We start from the raw sequence: 20052 nt of genomic DNA on the forward strand, positions 1-20052 counted from the left end.
CATTTGTCATGTAACGGCTATCACAACACTTGGGGCCAAAATTTGATTTGCAGAATAATCTTGAAGCATTTCTAATAAATGGCTGAAATAATTGCAACCTAGAAGACTGCCTTAATCTTACTTTTACCTTCTACCCGCTCTAATTTTATTAAGCGTGATATCATTGTTAACTTGTAGTGATTCATGTTTTTGATCACAGAACAGAATTTTCTTTTGTTAAAAAATAACAATGATTTAACATTGCTTTTATCCCAATCTGCAAAAATGGTGTTGTTGTCAAAGTTTTAGGACACCACTAATTCAGTCATAATTATTTTAAGACACACTAGCTTCACACAATACAAATTCTTGACCCCAAATAGACTTCATTCGTATTGGGATTAGGATTATGTTACAGAAGTAAGCCCCCCCACACACATCTAATTTCAGAACCAGCACATTGTCAAACTCCCCAGTTGCCTCAAAGCATTGTCAGTGTACTACTGACAAAGGCACATTTAGCTATAGCTTCATTGTATTGGTTGTGTTATGAATAAAACCTCTGTCTGCCATTTTCCTCCCTTTTTACACAATGCCCATTTTTACCAGGCACTACTTGAATATGATTGCTACTCCTATTTTTTAATCAGGTTCGGGCTTGAGAATTTTCCTTGCCTGGTTGCCCATCCTTGTCACTCAGTTCATTTCTTAGTGACAATGTTTGTGCTCGCAGTAGCGTGACATTAAACCCGAACTGAAATTTGCCTGCTGACAGACAAGACAGAAGGTAGGTTTTCTCGTAGGAGTTGACATTTGACAGACTCCTGAGCAGAAACATGGCATAGCAATAATTAATTTCAATCCAAAAGGGTTATTCATTTCAAGTCCTCTCTGCTCTTAGAGTAAGAAAAAAACATCTCGTATTTGCTCGTTAATATGCTCCTAAATTTCACAAAATATTCTGCTCATCATGATAGATTGAAGCCTAATTTAAGTAGCTGTTTTACACATTTATCAATTTTCACAGTGTAGCTAAAATGGAGTTAACATTTTGTTTGTCAAAAGTTGCACATTAGGAACATTTATACACTTTCATATCTTTTATGGTCATGCATACAACTCATTTTGTTGGCTTTTCTTTGAAAGCCCTTTTTGTTATTGTTTGTTTCGACATACTGCAGCCATAGCTTCCCAGCAGGACTCAAAGGGGAGTACATATTAGTTAGGACCCCTACTGTGCACTAATGACCTGGTGAAAATGAAAATGTATTTTCTTTTTGGGGAAGTGCTTTTCCTCTCACATCGTGTCTTTGTAAAGCCTCAAGAGCCTACAGTTAAAGTCAGAAGTTACAATTGACAGGACATGAAGAAATAGACAAAATTAGTGGAGTCATTAACAAAAAAAAACAGTTAAGAGTTACTACTACAGAGCGATGATGGGATATATTTAAAGACTAGTACATTGTTGCTTTCAAAAAATTGTCTCGTTTGTCTAAACTCACTTTTTTTCCCCGGATGAACCCAATGGGAAGCCAGTGCTGCTCATCAAAATGAAATACATTAAATCCACTGAACTGCTCATAAAAAGGCATCTGAAAAGGTTTCGGATTGTAATCAAAAAAGTTGGTCAATTTTCAGGATGAATCTGCCACAAAAGTCATACACTTCAAATCCCGCGAGATATCAGCTTCCTAAATCATTGAAATGAGCTGATACAATATATTTATTTACCCGTACAAAATGGATGACCCCAATTACAATTGTCACTGATATCATGGTAGAGCAATCACAAGTCAAACTGTAAGAATCAGTTTTTTTATATTGCACATTTCACCTAAAAAATACACACTTTGTAGCTATTGCACGTATATTTTATTCACTGTGTAATATTTTCCTCAATCTTAAATGAAAGGGGAACATTTCAAGCAAATTTAGTGATTTTGAATCATGCATTGAATCAAATAAGGTTAAACAAAAATGACAATAGTACTACATTCTTCTTGTGCCAATAGAGGGCAGCAAGGCTCTGGAAATAGCTGGTGAAATTTCAATGTTTTTTCATTCTCTGCTGAAACCAAGACATTTATTTATGACAGTGAGAGTGCTTTTTATAAACATTCACTTCCATTCTAATCACCATGTCATTGTGTAGCTATTAGTCCTCTGCTGAGCCTCTGCTCCATCCAGTTCCTCTTGAAATTTAAGGCACATTTTTTACAGTGTTGTGTATGAAAATAGCACAAACATACTCCATAGTGTGCATAGGCTTGCCGATCAAGGCTTTAAAACAATAATTTGATTGGTTTGTCCTCTCCGGCCAAATTTTCCAAATTCGGGATAGCCGTGTAACATTTATTTATTCAAGGAAAGATGAATTTAATAATCGCCTCATCTTGGTTTACCTTGGAAGTCCTGTCGAAATGAATTGCTGTAAAATGATCTGATCTAATTCCAAGGCTGGGAAATGAAATGAAAATATTCCTGTCACATGAGAAAACTAATCACACTTAATATGTGGTTTGACATTAATATTGATATTTTAGCATTTTTAACATTCAGAATGATATTGCTAAGGTACTTGTAGACATGATATTTTAACAATTAACTGGCATGTACAGTAAGTTTAAGGCTATGGATTTTTCTTTTTAAACTAACTTGTCCATTAATTTATCATTGCGAGCCTCTTTTACTGCAAGATGTCATACAATTGTAGTACCACAGTTGCAATGTAATATCACACACACTTTTACTACATTGTGGCGTCATATTTGAGTGTCATATAATTATATGAGAGGCACAATGTACACTACTTTCCACAAGACACCTAATTTAAATGATTGTGTTGTTCTGTTCAGCTTCATAGAACTACTTGTGGTTGCAATCAGATAAATAGCATCCATCTCATCCACAGCCTTAATGAGGATAACCTGTGCAAAAGATGTATTTGATCACACTGACTGTCAGTAATTCATTATTTACCTATATTGTGTTACAAAGCTTAGTTAATATGTAAAGAAATCATATTTTTCTTACAGTCTTTGAACATTCTGTCTTTTCCATTCTGTTAAATGTCACTCACTGCTTTCCTCATTTCATTGGCTGTCTAGGAGGACATGAATCTGAATGAAGAACGAAAAGCGCCTCTTCGCGGGAAGGATTTGAGCACCAAAAGGGAAATGGTTGTCCAATACATCTCAGCCACTGCAAAATCTGTGAGTCAGTCTTTTTTTTTTTCCTTAAAAAGAAAGCGTGGTTACCCATTGACTTTAGTTGGTCTGTTCAAGTTCCGTGATGACTCTTATTGTGAATATCCAGATTGAGTTCAAACCCTGATTCTCGTGCTTCTGCAGTATAGCTTGCTTGCACTTCCTGTCATCGCTGCACTTTTCATGCTTCACACCTCTGAATATTCTGATTGCTGTCTGATTTATTCCTCTGCCCCCCCTCATTGTTTTATTCCCATCATTCTACCATCACCACCATCACTGGGTAAACATAGGTGCTCACTTACTCACTCAATGCTCGGTGGATGGTCAGTGCTTTTCTAGTTATTTACTTGCATGCTTAATTTTTGGGTTTTTGGGTCGCTGTGTACTTGCACGGACATTTCTCGACAAATTTATTTATATTTTGCGGAAAGGACGTGCAAGGGATTGTTGGTTGAACAGCAGTCTTGCACTAAACATAAACTTAAAAAGTCATGGCAATTTTTGCATGCAAGTAAACCATAACTGAACACACATGCCTGTGTTTTTAAGACAACATTTTTGTAGATTTAATTGTTTCATTCATATTTTATATATAGTTTTAGGCTAACCATCTATTTCCGGTCAAGCTATGACTAGGAGCTGATCAGTGGGGATTTAAAGTGTTCATTTAGTGTTAATTTTACCATTTGTTGCTCACTGCATTTTTTGCATAAAAGTATGTTATATTTATTTTTTTTAAAACAGTCATACCCGTGCTGAATTGTAATTTACCGTTAATATTATTGAACATTTTTCTCAGCGCTGCCACATTTGCAGTTGCGGAAACAAACCTTGTTTTTCATTATTCATACCACCAAAACATAATCTTAGTGGCTCATCAGCCATCATCTTGGATAGAGTGATTATTTAGATTCTGCTTTCCAAACCTGTGAAGCATCATCATTTATTTGACTCCTCATTGTTATGGTAATTAAACGGTATTATTAATAATGATGATTTTTTTTCCCGAAATGATTGAACTCCTCACAGGGCCCATTATGCTTTTGTGAACAATATTTTATTCAAATGACTGACATAATGTGAGGAGTCAAAAGAGGAGAACAAAACATGTCTCACAGCACCCCGCCATTACGACGTGATGTTGAAGAGGGGGTGTTTGAATGCCACTGTTGACATATCATTGGGTGCCAAAAGTGGGGTACCCTCTGGCAATGAAAAATCTTGCCTTTATTCATGTGGATTCTCTTTAGTCGGCATTTAGAACAACTTTAGTTTAGTTTTGGTAAATTTCGTTTATTTGATCTCAGTTTATGACATGACAACGGGAGCACTTTTTTTTCGCAAAATACATTTGGCCTGATATGAATTTTCTGAAACTCAGTTAGTTTGAATAAAATACAAGTTATCCCCCCCCAGATTAAAAATTCCCTTTAATGCAATTAATTCAATTATGAACACATACCATCAATAATATGAGGCAGTTAGTGCATTTCAAGAAAGATGGATTATTTCAATGAATAATATTTTATTTGTCCAAATGTGACAGCTACTGACGTTAAAAGAAGGGTATTGAACAGATTAGAATTGGAAAATGAGCCAATAGTGGCTTCTTAAAAAAGCATTAATGCAAGAATGTTGCTGCGTTGGTTTGCTTTGCTTTGGTGCTTGGTGATTGATTGTATGTCCAGTTTGGCTTTGGTTTTTCCTTTTTGCATTTTCTTCTCAGTTGTTGATGGCTTTTCAACGTCCTGAAAGAATCTTATCATTTTTAATTGCTGTAAGATGCAGTACAAATGATCATTAAAAATATGATAAGGGGGGGGGGGGGGGGGGCTTACTGCTATATTCTGACAAACAAATACTATGCAACTTAAAAAAAAAAAAGCCCAAAGAACACTACATTTTACATATGAACTATGAATATTTTGCTTACTCTTGTAATACGTCTTTCAAAATAAATGTTTTATTTATTCCTTTCTCCATCCCCTCATGGGTGGTTATCTCAGTATCGACCGGGAGAATTCAAAACATTCCTAACTGTCTTGCGAAAAGCACCTACCAACATAAAAAAAAAATGCTTTTCCCAAAACAAAATTTGCACATACCGACTTAAAATATTCGCTCTGCTTAAAAAAACTTGGGGACACTGTTGACCATCAGCTTTGCATGAACATATCTTTCCCATGCTTTCACTATTTCCTGCAGTTTTAATGTTCTCCAACCTAAAAAAAAACCCTACCACTTTTAATGTAACCCTGTTAATTCTTTTCACTGAGATTATGCTTGTTTGGTGATTACTTGTTTGATTTTAAACTCGGCTGTACCTTAAGCTTAAGGTGTGTGTTGTGAGTGGCTTGTAAAGACAATGTATCCAACACTCCTATTGCACTCCCATGCAGATGATATTATATTGATTTCTTGGATATCTCAAGAAATTTCTTTTATTTATCTTATATACTCCCTATCACGTCATAAGGATGTATTATTTTCACTGTAATACTTAGCCATCCTTCCATCTTAAATAATGTTGCTCATAATTTTAACTTCAAGCTCCTCCCTTGGTGTGTGCATCTCAAAGGATGTATGCTTCTATAATATGCGTCTAGTATTTGTACATTTCTGGTGGCATCAACTGTGGAAAAGAGCTAAGCTACCTACAAGTAAGCCTAGTCAGCACAATAGAATATTGCTGGTCTGACGAGTGTCATGTGGGAAAGCGGCATACAAAGACCGATTGATAACAGCTATGTCACACAGCAGGTACTGAAAATTGGACTTAATGGCACCTGCGACAGGAACAATCTTTGTGAGACATGGGAAATAAGATTAGAAGAGAGTACGCTAGAGAGTAAGGCGCTATGAGAAGGAGACAAAGAAGGAGATAAAATGCTAAAGGTGCAATGTGTTACATGATTATATATAATCAATAGGCATTTCCTCCGATGCAATAAAGAGAAACTTCATTTTAATACAATTATCTGGTGGAAAGGCACACTTTCAGGCCTTCAACTGTCATTGTAAAGATGGATTGTACGTCTATCTGCATGTTTTCCTCTTGAGAAATACCATATGAAAAATATTCTCATCTCATTTATTTATTGCAAATTTTGAGTCCTATGTTAATTAGGCTCAGTCCAATATTTTTCACTATCTTGACTCAAGAAATGCACGGATGGGAACATTTAACATCAGCGAAAAAGAGGATTTTTTTCCTTTTCCACAGTTGTTGCCATGTAATTGATAGACATTTGAAGGAATACATCAAGAATGGTGCAACTAGTAATAGTTCCTTTGTAATAGCTTGACTGACACTTTCCCCTCCCCATGCTTCTATTAACAACTGAAACATCTGGAATTATTTAGCTATAAAAGAAAACATTTTGCTTTGTATGTGCTTCTATTCGTAAACATTTCCTCTTGTCCAATATTATATTTAAAGAATTCTTAGCTGTATTGTGTAAGATGGACAATTTGTAATATCACCCAAGTTAACGCTCATGCCTCAACGTGTTATTGTCTGGCCTACTTATGACTTTGCTGTTTGTGTCTTTTTGCACATTAACCTTCTCCGCTGACTGCTGCATGCAGATAACTGGGAGCAAAGTTGCGGTAAGTAGTCCATCATTTCTATTTGGCTTCTGTTTTTTTAAATAATGTGGAATCTACACTATTTGCAAAACACAATGTATAATTTGATGATACTTTATTGAGGGTTAAATTATACACAAATATTCACTCATGCAAATATCTACACAGTATTTACCTTGGTATCACTATGAAATGTTGGCGTGCAGCCCTGTTAAATAACTTTTCCCGGCAGTCAAATATATTCTAAGATTGTATCTTGAATTGTTTAATTCTAGTGTACAGACACCTTAAAAACTAGTTAAATGTGGTTATTTTTCTGGTATATATTTATGCATATTTTCCAGTTCTGTGTAGATTCTGTTTTTGCTATTGGTTATTGATTATTGGTTTTTCAACTTACCATCTGTCTTGTAGATAGTTCATGCACTTTGGTGCCATTTTGGCACAAGCATAATGTTATTTTGAGACAGTTTTGGTTTCAATGCTTTTATAAACTACATATTTGTTATGGTTTAAATCATCCTATGCCTAATATGACTGTGATTAAGGTAAAACAGTTCATGGCAACCAGGCTCTGCTTAAATCCTTGTCAAAGTTAGTATTTGAACTCAATGATATTGCAGATGAAAAATATTTGGGCCTTGTTGAATACACCATGGGTTTTCTTTCTATAATAGGGCCATGAGAGTCGAAGGAAGCTGAAAGTGTTTAGCCTGGTTAGCTGGTGGTTGGTCACAGTTAACTCCCTGCTTTGCTGGCAGATTCCCATTTTCACGCTGTCAGCGTGTGTCATTGGGATAGAGCGCTCTCACTTATGCTGGAGGGAGAGAGCTGGCTATGATTGTCTGTTGGGAATGAGTAACTGTAACTCCTCTGTCTCAGGCATGAAATTTCTCTGACATTCCTTGCTCTCCCGCTAGAGCACGAGCTAGGAATAGAGAATGTTGTGAATTGGATTTAATCCAGTTTGACCAGCGTGCAAATGTGCAACATTTCTAAGTCTCAAATGCTCTTTCCACCTCAAGATTGAGTGATGGATGAACAGAATACACAGAACCTACCTCTCTCTCTCTCTCTCTCTCTCTCTCTCTCTCTCTCTCTCTCTCTCTCTCTCTCTCTCTCTCTCTCTCTCTCCCTCTCTCTACATAGTATATAGAAAAACAGGATTTCTAGGAGATGAATTTCTGAAAAATTAATTCTAAGTACATGCTTGTTCTCAGTCCGAATGAGTTTTCAAAGTACCTTTAGAAAATGAGAAATACGGCAACTCAAAAGGTTTCTTCCTTTTGGTTCAAGCAAGCTATTTAACAGGGTGTTGAGGGTTGATCAGATTTAATGTTGCTCATGTCCTTGGTCCTTTCAAAGCGCTTCAATGAAAAATTAATCATTTGTGTGGTTCTACAAGGCCTGCGCCAGTGTGCTGCATAGATTCTATTTTAAATCAGGATCAAGGAAACCTGTTTTGGAAGGGTACAAAATGTTTTCGCTGAATGAAAGTAAAATTCATAGACTGAAAAAGTTTGTGGCATTCTTTAGGCCAGATATTGTTGAAATGTAGGGATTGAAAAACTGGACAAAATAATTGCTAGTTTCCTTCTGCAGTCATGTTCGGGACTTTCATTGCAGTCAAAAGTAATAGTACAAAAGATTAAAAAACAAATCAAAACTCAGTCACTTTATAATCATTTGTTGCAAATACTTTGCAGTGAATGATAGCCGGAGGTGCCAATCCCATATGCTGGGTTTCATCACTAGTAATACAGTGTGAGACCTTTGCTTCAACTCTATTATGAGAATATTTGGCAGAATGGGAGCAGCTCACGTTAACACTTTACCATTTACTCTAATATTTTTGGAAGTACTCGCATGATCAAAATAAACATTTCCCGTAGTAGTCATACATGCACAAGCCATAAACAGCTGAGCAGCCAATTGTCTCATTGCTTTTAGTAATACCGCCCAAATTAGTTGTTTAATTGTCTATTAACAACATCTGTACTGCTAAACATTTTGGGATTTTCTTATCTACAATGTCAAAAGTTTAGATTGACTTGTATAATATATTTTGCTATGCGAGGAACATCTTCAAGGACACAACACCACCACACTGCAAGGCTCAGCGTGACATAGTCCTGTTTGCCAAACTGGCAAATAAAAAAGACAGCATAAAAATCAGATAATGCCAGTAATCAAACACTACTGCAGGTGCGCCTTCCACCGAAATAGAACCCTGTATATTTTTAGTTGGGGACTTTTTGTAGCTGATCAGCTGTTATTAGAACTTCAACCCCTGGTGACAGGGGCAACGTTTATATGATAAAAATAATTTAATCCGATTTGCGCTCGGATTAAAATTACGATCTTTTAATAGCGACATGTATGTCTTGGATAGCTGTGAATAGGACCGATGCTGTTGTTTTTTCCAAACTTGTTTCTGATTAAGATTACCTGTAGGTGTTCATTGGAATTTTTTGGAGTTTCCATTTTTATCCCTAATATTTTTCTCTCTATCTCTCTGCGATATATCTTTTCAAATGTACTATACGCAATTGCTGCTCTTCCATCAGTTGAACTGCTTCTCTTGATGTTGAGGGGATCATAAAAAGCCAAAGTGGTCACCGCACACCAATACTGGATTGAACGAGGTCTCTCTCAATGCTTTAGATTCTGTTTATGCTTGTGTCAGTGTGTGTGCACAATCTAATGACGGGGTGTGTTGGGGTGTTTGTGAGCGACCCATTTGTTTTTCCTCCGTGCAGGTCCAACAGATGTGCCTATTACATCTTGGCTTCAGCTATTGCAGGCAGAGTGTTTGATAGGGTGGCCAATAAAAAGGGAGGGATATGAAAAATGTGAATCCGAGCACAGCCTACTGTATATCTGTATTTGATACATTTTCGGCACATCACGGATGGAAGCTGTGAATGCTCTCCGTTGTACATCTCTCCCCCACGGTTCTGTTACACACTGAGCGTCACTGTCGACATGCTTGGCCCAGCAGGAGTCTGCTGCAGGGCCGCATTAGGCGCCATAAAGTTTATTGCATATTTTTACAGCCCACCTCTCTGTATGCATCCACCATCACATCCCGTCGCATCTGCTTTAACTGTTCACACAGCTGTGAATTTCTGTGTATCCCCATGGTTTATGTATAACGGCTCCTCTGAAATTCTTTATTTGCCTCTGTTACTTTTTGATATCGCTCGCAGTATCGGCATATATTTAATCTGGATCACGTTTCTATCTTACACTCGGAGTGTTGCCGACTAAACGTGTCCGAGTGGGTTTACACGGACAATGCTGGCTGGTAGTGGGTGGTCTTGATAGAGCTGTCTGTAGTATTTCCAAACGCTTGCTACATTATGTGAAAATGGAACCCACATCACATGGGGTCGGATTGAGCCACTGCTTGTTATTTAAATCTTGCTGTTATTTGTGAATCTTGACCCACACAATGCAGGATTTGGTAGATAAACACAAGAAAAGTATTTACAGGAAGTGTAAGTGTGTGTTTTCAGGCTTATTGAGTCTTGAGGGCAAATAAGGTATTATCTCTTCCTGCCAATGGAGACAAATAAAGTCCAGTAAGTAATCAACACACATTCATTTCCTTCCTTCAAAAATCCTTCTCTTGTCACAATTGGAAACATGATTGATATGTTTCCACAAAATTTGTCAGAATAATCACCAGTCACACTCTTTGGCAAAAACTCCTTAAACACTGCATCTATCAATCTGCAAACATACTCAAAACGAACCATCTAGATTTGTTTTGCCTGAATAGCCACTGGCTTAATGCGTTATTCAACCAATTGGAAGGATTTACAGATTTTCTATTCACTTTGGCCCACTTGTTTTTACTAACCACAAGAGCTCACGTTCATAATATTTGCTTACAGAGTGGTTTGTTTTTTTCTCGGGAGATTTTTGTCTCGCCACCACGTTGTTCTCCAACTGGTAATGTAGTAATGGATGCTGGCACTTGGTGGCAGTAGGTGCTCACCCAGTTGACGGCTTTGCCTCGAAAAGTGGTGAATGCCAGGTGTTGCTATGAACTGAACGAATGCGCCCCCACACCTAACACATGACCGTTATGTGTTGCTCAGTCTTCACATTATTTCAATCCATTCAAGGGGAGAATAACTGCAAAATGGATCAAAGGCATTCATTCGGATTGTCCGACCCATTCTTTCACTAGAATAAGGAGCTTTAAGAGGAGAAGAATCCTTTCCTATTTTCTCAACATTGCTCAACAGACAACCTCACCTGGGTCCACTTGATATTTTCCTTGAGATATTTCCCTTCCTCCATCACGGCTAGTAAGCAAGCACTTGTTTGCCCTACCTGCTATTGACACAAGCACTCTTATTGACCAATTCTTTATGCAATCATGCTTGAATTATTTATTAGACTGACCTACAAAAACAAATAAATGTAATCCCTTGCCACCAGTACATTTGTTATGCTCATATAACAAAGGCTTAGGCACATTTATCTCATTTTGTTACTTTATGCTGATTTCCCTTGCAACTTTGCATTATTCACGATTAGAATCTCCAACATACATATACCATGGAAAAGTCCTACAATTAGGAATATGTCATAAAATTTCCGAAATGACAATTCATATTCACTAGATTGAGGTAGAAAGAAAAGAGTCACCCTTAAAGACAATACCAAATCTTTCAAAACTTGGACCTATCTTGCAGTTCTTTAGCAAAGCTGTCAAAACTTTTTTTTTTTGGTTGTAAGCTTCAGCCCAGCGGGCAGCTAAAGGATTACCATATCATTCTTTGTATTTTTTTTGGTGCGTAGTTTCGGGATGCCGCCACGCTAGGGGGTACCAGTAATTGCTGAAAAAGAATACTATCCACACAACCGTAAATGTTTTTTTGCTTCATAGTTCATTGGTCTTCACCATGGCTGCTAAGTACAACATAGCTGAAACGATTATGAGGTGACAATAATGAAAGACCAATGAAATACACACCGCAAAGTCAGTTGTGTTCAGTGTATCAAGAGACTTACTCTAAACAGGAGTCATTTTGTTCTCCTTTTTTCTCACTTTATTGTACTATATTGGTTGACTTAATTTAATACTTGTATGGCAGGAAAGAATGTTACAGTGGTGTCAAATTTAACACGGTCCATGACCATGTTTTTGGATTAAAAAACCCAATTTGTTGCTTTTGTCTTAGAGTTGTTTTTGGCAATTAGAGCACATTGCAGATGCTGGATTGATGAGCAATCTATAGTGTTCCAAAGAGTGATGCCCTTGAGGGTCGCCAGAGATGTAGGATGCCAGGTGATATCTAATCGTGTTGACGTGGCCGGTCCGTGTCTTTATGTTCTGAGTGGTCTTAAGAGCTTATGTTGTTTTTGCTGATTGGATGACCAGACACACACACACACACACACACACACACACACATGCATATTTTAACCTTGTAGCAAACACAGTTGGCCAATGACTGAGGTCAAATGCAAAAAATAATAATATTTCAGACACAGGCATTCATTAAACTCTTTGCAGATTGTTTTTAATGATTGCACCTTAAAGTATTTACAATGATCCCTCAATTTCCGTGGTTAATTGCGACCATTGATAAACTGCAAAGTAGGATTTTGGGCGCTAGGGGTGTGGGATCAATCCCAACTCAGTTGCAGTGTGATTGACGACGAGGATGGTTGTCTGTCTCCGTGCTCACTAATTTGAGTCTTTATAGTTATATGCTGTAATATTGTCACGAACCAAAATATTGATTTAACCTTTATCCCACACATTCAAACTCCACACAAGAAAAGCTGAGGAGCATAATTTGAGAATCTCTTCACTATTAGACAGTCATTAACCATACGCACCACTGTGCCTTCCATGGTATCATTTAATTTACTATTTGAAGATTAGAAATAAAAGAGAAGATAAAAGAAAATCTGCTTAATGAAGATGAGTGGATACAGCTTTATATCCATGTCATTCATAGGGCTACACTGATTGGACATTCTGAAAGGATTTTCATCCTGTGTGTTCGCCCCATTATATGTTACTAATGCTTTTTGTTGGACCACACACTGCTCTTTGTTCGTTGTAATTATATTTTCCCATAATGGCCAAAAACCCTATTATAAAGTTTTCTTTTACTTCACTCTTCATTATTTACTTTTTCTAAGCACAAAACTAATTGGATCCTGTTTCTTGGCTCATTCAGTGTTTTGAGGAGGAACTTTATTTTATTTATTACAATTCTGTGAAAATAGACACTTATTGTCTGTAAATTTTGCCCAACCTGCATTGAGCATTACACTCAAAAAACAGTTTATGAATTAAAATAATGAGGATATGTAATATAAAAGTAAATGATTTTAGGTATGCCATTTAGTCCCAAAAATATGCTGTATGATACCATTTATAAAATATTCAACAATGTTGTATTTTAGTGTCCAAATCTTTGATTTCTTTGTCATATTTCATTATTTAACATTACATAATGTTCTCTAATTAGCTTCTATTGCCCAACAGCTGTCTGCTATTAGGGTTCTTTGTTCCAGATGTTATCTCATTAGAATTGCATTGATCATTTTAATGACGCCGAGAAAGATTATTGGTCCAGTTTAATGTGATCCCATAGCTCCATTCCAACCCTGAGGTCAAACCTCTGTACTTTTTACCCATCCATCTGTTCAAGTTGTTGAAAGCTTTGATAGGTTATTTTTATTTTTACTTGTTGGTAGTAATTTTTTAGTGTGGGCAAGCAGTTTGCTGAATAAGTTAGCCAAAAGTGAGCTTATGTTCAGTGTCAGCAAACCCAATTCTTTATCGATGCCTATACCTTGGATAAATCCTACCGTGGACTCTCAAATCGTGCTGTTTTGTATTTTGGGTCTTAAAAGTCAGATGGTGAATTCAAATCTCATTTATCATTAGAGTATTTTTCTCCAAGGTTTCACAAAAGTTGTAATGGAAAATTGGTTACATTGTGTGCTTAAGACTGTATTGGTGACTTTCTTGTGTTATTTTTGTATGAATGCTATGATCAGCAGAATCTTGTAGGGATTTTTTCAACAATAGTGTTTTCTGTGCATGAAACATACACATGAATCGTTCTTGTGAAAAATGTACTATTGCAGAAGATTTTTAAAAATGAGAAGGAAGGAAAGGTCACTCTTTAGCCTGGCTAGTACTTTCACTAATTGTGTACACTGTAGTATACTACTGTTTGCCTTGCTTCTTGTTAATAATCACATTCTTCTCTCAATTCTTTTCTTAAGATTTTTGGGGCTTGGCCAGATAATGAAAACACAGAGGCATACTCTCATTAAAATATATGGGTCTCTTATCAGGGAGAGGTTGTTTTTATTTGGAACCATAATGAATTTCTCATCAGTCTGTTATTAACGCTGCACTTCACGAGGCTCAGTTGGGAGAAGTCAGCCAATTATGTGGCTTTGTTCTCCCTTAGTAGATGTAATGTCATGTCTATCTTATCTCGCTGTCTGTCTGTCTGTTTATTTAATTTTTTTTCGTTTTAATTTTGTTGCATTTAATTATTGCTCTGTGCCTATAACAGTTTCATGGTTACGTACCGCATATACTCATAAGGGTCGCGTGGGTTGCTGGAGCCTATCTCAGCTGATTTTGGGTGAAAGGCAGACTATACCCTAGACTGGTCCCCAATAGAACGCAGAAACAAATGACCATTTGGACTCACAATCATATCACCACCAGCGGGAAATCCAGCACTAGCCTTAAATATTATCAAAAAAAGTACTTGCGACATAAAATCAATTGAGCTCCCTATGATGTGCCTTTCAAATTTGCCAAACTATAATTTCACAAAATGCCTCCAGGTCTTGTTTGCAATTTTTTAGTATACTTTAAACCTGTGTGTGCTTTACCATATTTGTTGAAGCAGTAGATATTGTAAACATTATCAGTCACTTTGCGACGAGGGGTTTTTGTTTTACTCCATTATAACTATATCAGGAGTAAAACATCTGTTGATGGCATTGTAATTTGCTTTCACCAAGTATAGTAATTTTCAGCAAGATTCACACTCCAAAGCTAAATAATGACATTTGCCAAGAGCTTTCAAATTATTACTGAGAAGTGAGGCAGGGCGGCAGGAGGATCTGACGGCTGACGGAAGCTCATCGGGGAGTACAGCCATTTTCTCCATTGAACAATCTGCTTTCCCTTAGGTCCTTACGAAACTCAACCTGAGAATGCTGACTGTGTTAGTGCTAATTAACTCAGCCAAGATGAGATTTCTGCCGCTCTTGTCTCTGACACTACTCAGGTGTGCACGCACGCAGCACTGGTGAGATGCCAATTTGGATTGGAACAATGTTACACACTAAATCAAACACATCTCGGAATAAAAGAGTGGGTAATGTGCCGCTCCTGAAAATGGCCCTAATTCTTGCCATCTACTCATAACCAAAACAGTCGGGAGAGGGAAATTGTTGTGTTAAAATGTCTCATCGACAATATGCTATACTAATACCACTCTCTCCCTCGTGGTGAAGCGGGATTTAGCAATGCATTACTTCTAGTAACTGCTCAGCTGGTGTTTGACAGATGCAGAGTTGTGGGAACAAGACACTCACTTATAAAATATTATTCTAATGTCTGTTCAAGCGGACTTACATTTTACAGTTTGTCCTTGTTTGCACATAAATGGGGGATCAAGTTAGTATCCGTTCATTCATTTTCTGAACTACATATTCTCAAGATGGCATTGTAACAAAGCATACTGTAGAGCAGGGGTCGGGAACCTTTTTGACGGAAAGAGCCATAAACAATTCATATTTTAAAATATAAATTCTTAAGAGTCATACTCGGAAGTATAAATATATGAAAATGTGTGCATTTTTTAGTCACTTCACCACTTTTAAAGTGAGAAAAAGTATCTGAATTATTTTGACAAAAAATCGCGCTGTCAACGCCACTTCCCTATTTTACCTCACAGGTTAGCGGATAGCCAGATGCACCAATTAAGAGCTGCATGTGGTTTCCTACCCTTTCTTTAGAGCATCTCTGTGTCCAAATAACTTAGTTTCGGTATTATACCAGTGGCCTTTCATACTGTCAAGATGATTGCCTTTGTAATGACATAAGAATCTTTGATTTAACCACAAAGTCGGCAGACAGAAAACGTAATTACTTGGGAGTGGATTTTTTTTCTTCCCAAGAGAACAAGACGATAGAAACATCATCAATAAAGACAAATTTTCCTCAACCCTTTCACCACACACTCAGTAATGAAGACCTGTGCTATTGGCTTAGATGGATGAGGGCGGCTCTCTGAGACCGAATGAGAGAGAAAGGTAGATGTTTGTTTAAGACGCTATACGGCTAGATATATTGGAATGGGAATGAGTCTGTCGGATAGAGACGCATTAGGACCTGGTGATTAAAGAACAGAGTTGATGGAAAACAGCTTCATTGACAAGGCTTTGTCGTTGCCCATAGCCTTTCTTAGTGCCCACGCTGGCATTCTGTCTATTTCCTTTCAGATAAAGTTTGGATTCACACAATTTAAAAGGGCATCTATTTTCTCTGTCAAGTTTTAATTACCTGTAGTCCACACCTGGGAAACAAGTTCCAAATGAACTGCGACCACCCGACTCCCTCTACTGGCTAAGTCGGAACCCACAGACATAAGTCCCCAATTAATTGATCCGCCATGAGACAAAAACACAAGAAGAATAGCACTTTCCCACCCAACTTTTGTTCTTATTTTTCCAGAGTAGATATTTGAACTTGGAACTTAATTCATTATTTAATCAGTCTCAAGACTGAAGATTTGGTTATCATTAATGTCCATGAATTTGAAAAGGAAAATATACTTGCTTCTCATCCTAATTTGATTTCAAATATCTTTGAGGTTTTAAGATATTGAACACCTCTCCATTTTTCACACAATGAAGACAACTATTAAAACTGCCCTATTTTTGTATTAAACAAATAAGCAAACCCATTGCTCACACAAGCACCAACATTCTCCGTCCTCCCATTCCATGGTTTCTTTACGGAATACAGAATCACCGTTCGAGACCTGAAAGCCTGTGAGCTGCCTCAGATGTGACATCAGCTCTCTGCTCTTTCTTGCTCTTGCCCTCCTTCCCATAACTCCCTTTCCTCTTTCCTTGTCTCTTTTATCAGTTCAACCTATCTTCTGACACTTCAGAAGGTGTTCCTCATACATTTTCGTCATCTCCCCCCTTCCCCTACTCACCCTCATCACTGCTCTCGATCAAGAGCACGCCCACTGTCTGAAACTCATGTACTTTGTAGACTTAACACTCTGCCGTTTATATCACCTTGAAGTTGGTAAGTGGTACTAAATGGAGAGACTGTTAAAAGAGGCAAGAGCATTGAAAGACTGTTTGGGAGGCATTGAACTGAAGCGAAGGGAAGGAGTAGTAGCTTTACCTTTGTCCCTGCACTTTCCCACCACTTTGAAAAAGAGGCTGTGAATAAACCAAAGACGAGGGTGTTCTGTTTTTCAGCTTCACAGACACTGCATACAGTTTGTGTATAAAGCACAGTAAAATAAAAATACAATTAGGGTCATTTGGAAGCAGATCATGCCATATGAGATCACACAATATCTAATAGGATAAGGTCACTCTGTCCATTCTTGGTTCTGTAACCCTTTAAATAGGCATTCAGGGCTCCTTTATCCAACTATGCAATTAGTTGGGTTAGGTTTTCATTCTATTATCCTCTCTTGGTGTTTAACCACAACTTCCACTCAGTGAATTTGACTATACTGCTTCAGTGTGAAACGCATATGCTAATAAATCAGATTGCTGCTATGATTGGTAAAATATCCATGAAGACAGTCAGGATTCTATGGGAAAACAAAGCAACGTTACTATGCTTTATTATCCATAACAGATGTATAATATGTGCATGTTTATTTTTCTTCGAAATTACATTTTTCTAATTGCTTTTTGTTTTGTACATCGATGAATCCCCTGAATGATGCTATTAATCGTTGGCATCAAGCCTGACGAGAGCTGTATGAATACTATTTATTGCAAAACATTTATCTCATTTCTAGAATGTCCAAGGAATATTGATAGTCGATGACTCACATTGTATTTTACATAAAGAAAATGGAGCTTAATAGAGAAAATTATCTTGGTCTTTCCAATAATATGTTTGACGTTTTTCTTATTGATTGAGGAAGAGGAAATAATTATTTGAATGCTGCAGATCAATTTTTTTAAGATGAACCATTTTTGCTTTTGCCTGTTGCTACATGTCTTTTAAATTTCCCAATTTGAAAAGTACTGATTGTTGAACATTGGCTATGGCAGGCAGTGCGTTAAAGACGCCTTACCATTTTTTCTACAACTGTGTTGTATAGTCGACAAACCTAACTTTTGATCACTCTCAATTAGATTAGGCTGTAGTAAATTCATTCAGTCAAATTTAGATCATTTGCACTGTGTATTCTCTTGATGTTTGTTTCATTCTTCCCAAAATGGAGCACATAAACATCCTGTTTTATATGGAGAACACAGGGTTTTAATGGCATTTTCACCAAATTAAAACCACCCCAGGCCATGGGTAGGATTAATTAGATCATAAGGATTTTTTTGTCTTATAAAGATGGCTCCAAGACTAAATGCTTTCCTTTGCTTCTAGCCATGTATAAAATGGGAATCACTGTGGCAGAAAAATCTACTCATTACCTGAAGAGTTTATTTGCTTTAGCATAATTCTCAATCTGGCAGCATGGTGGGTGAATGGTTACCATGTCCGCCTCACAGAGAACCGTGGTTCAATTCTGGGTTCTGGCTTTTACTGGTCTTCCCCATGCCTGTGTGGTTTTTTTTTTCTAGATACTGCGGTAAAAGTACCAATGGAGTATTTCACACCATACACTTGAGTTGATATCCTCAAATTAGCTGATTGTGGGATGATGCGGTACTCTGGGAAATAATAAATATGGCTTGTTTTGCTCTCATCTGGCAATTCGATTGGATCTCTGTGTAATGACGCCATTTATTTACCTACAAATGAGTCAGCACATTAATTATGCTACAATAGCTGTACCTGTCTTACCCAGATATTCATTACAGAGCAAGTCCTGTTAGAAATAAGTGGCCAATATGGAAAATATTTTCCAAAGCTGATATACAGAAGGCAAGAAAGTAATCTTCGAGTGTTATGTATCAATCAGTTTGAAATGAATCCTCTTACATATATCAACATACTGTAGGTAGACAAGATTCCTTTGGGGAAAGCTGATTAACTGATACTTCACTGTCTGCTTCAATAACATCATTTCAATTACACATTGAGCTCCCCCAGGAAAGGAAAAAATGAAAATCTTGCTACTTCCTTATCATAATTCTTTTTTAATGCGCTGCAGTTTCCTCTGTGGATCTTTTAGCAGCACAGCTGCTTGTTTATTGTAAGTGTAATCCTTTCAAATTTAACGTTTTCTTCTCATCTTTATCGCCTACATCGCTTTCTCCTTTTCTGTCACCTCACTCATTTCCCGTTCACTTTCCTGGTGACAAGGAGACATCTGCATACTAGTGGAGGTCTTGTTCAAAGATTTTTATCTGCCAATTGTAAAATACTCTCTGGTTGCATCACAATTTTTGTAGAGATAGGCATTGTCACATGTTGTTCAAATCATCCATTGTGTTTACTTCGGTGAGTTGCCTGGAATTCCACAACTTTCTAATTTATAGGGCAAACGATTGAGCCATTTTATTGCTAGTCAATATCATGTTCATGATTATGGATAGGAAGTTAGTTAAGCTTGCTGTGAGATTTCTACCAATAGTGGAAGGTTTTGTATTGCTAGTCTTTGTTTCATTAGTAACCGCTCAAACCGAGAGTGCATGCTTTTGTTTGAAAAATGATTAGATTATTTAATCTTAACCTTGCAACAAAGATCAAATGCTTAATATTTGATAGTTGATTTAAGGGCTCATTATTTTTTTCTCCTGGAAATTAGGCACACCTTGCAAGTCAGTGTGCTGCAGACTAAGCGCAGTTTTTAATTTTTTTCTTGTAAAATGGCAGATTATATCATCTCGGAAATATATTGCAAATATAATTAGTGGCTTAGCCCTATTTCAGCCTGTGTCTGTTTGTTTCTGGTTTTAATCTGAAAAAAAAGATAGGAGAAACTCCAAAATAAAGTTCCTGTTGTGCAATTATAGTTCTTTTTTTAAATAACTGTTTGATATTTTTAATCATTCCAAATACAAAAATAAAAATAGAAAATGCATATGTCGATTCCCA

At 37.0% G+C, this 20052-nt stretch overlaps 1 protein-coding gene across 1 annotated transcript in view; it reads left to right on the forward strand.

Moving 5' to 3' along the window:
* The window catches only part of diaph2 (diaphanous-related formin 2), a 191244-nt gene that overhangs the window by 7705 nt on the left and 163487 nt on the right, over positions 1–20052 (forward strand). The window contains exons 6-7 of the mRNA XM_077732903.1: positions 3087–3191; positions 6777–6797. Of these exons, the coding sequence (XP_077589029.1) occupies positions 3087–3191; positions 6777–6797 (126 nt within the window). The remainder of the gene's footprint in view (positions 1–3086; positions 3192–6776; positions 6798–20052) is intronic.

This window comes from Stigmatopora nigra, chromosome 14, assembly GCF_051989575.1.
Source record: "Stigmatopora nigra isolate UIUO_SnigA chromosome 14, RoL_Snig_1.1, whole genome shotgun sequence".
Lineage (NCBI taxonomy): Eukaryota > Metazoa > Chordata > Actinopteri > Syngnathiformes > Syngnathidae > Stigmatopora > Stigmatopora nigra.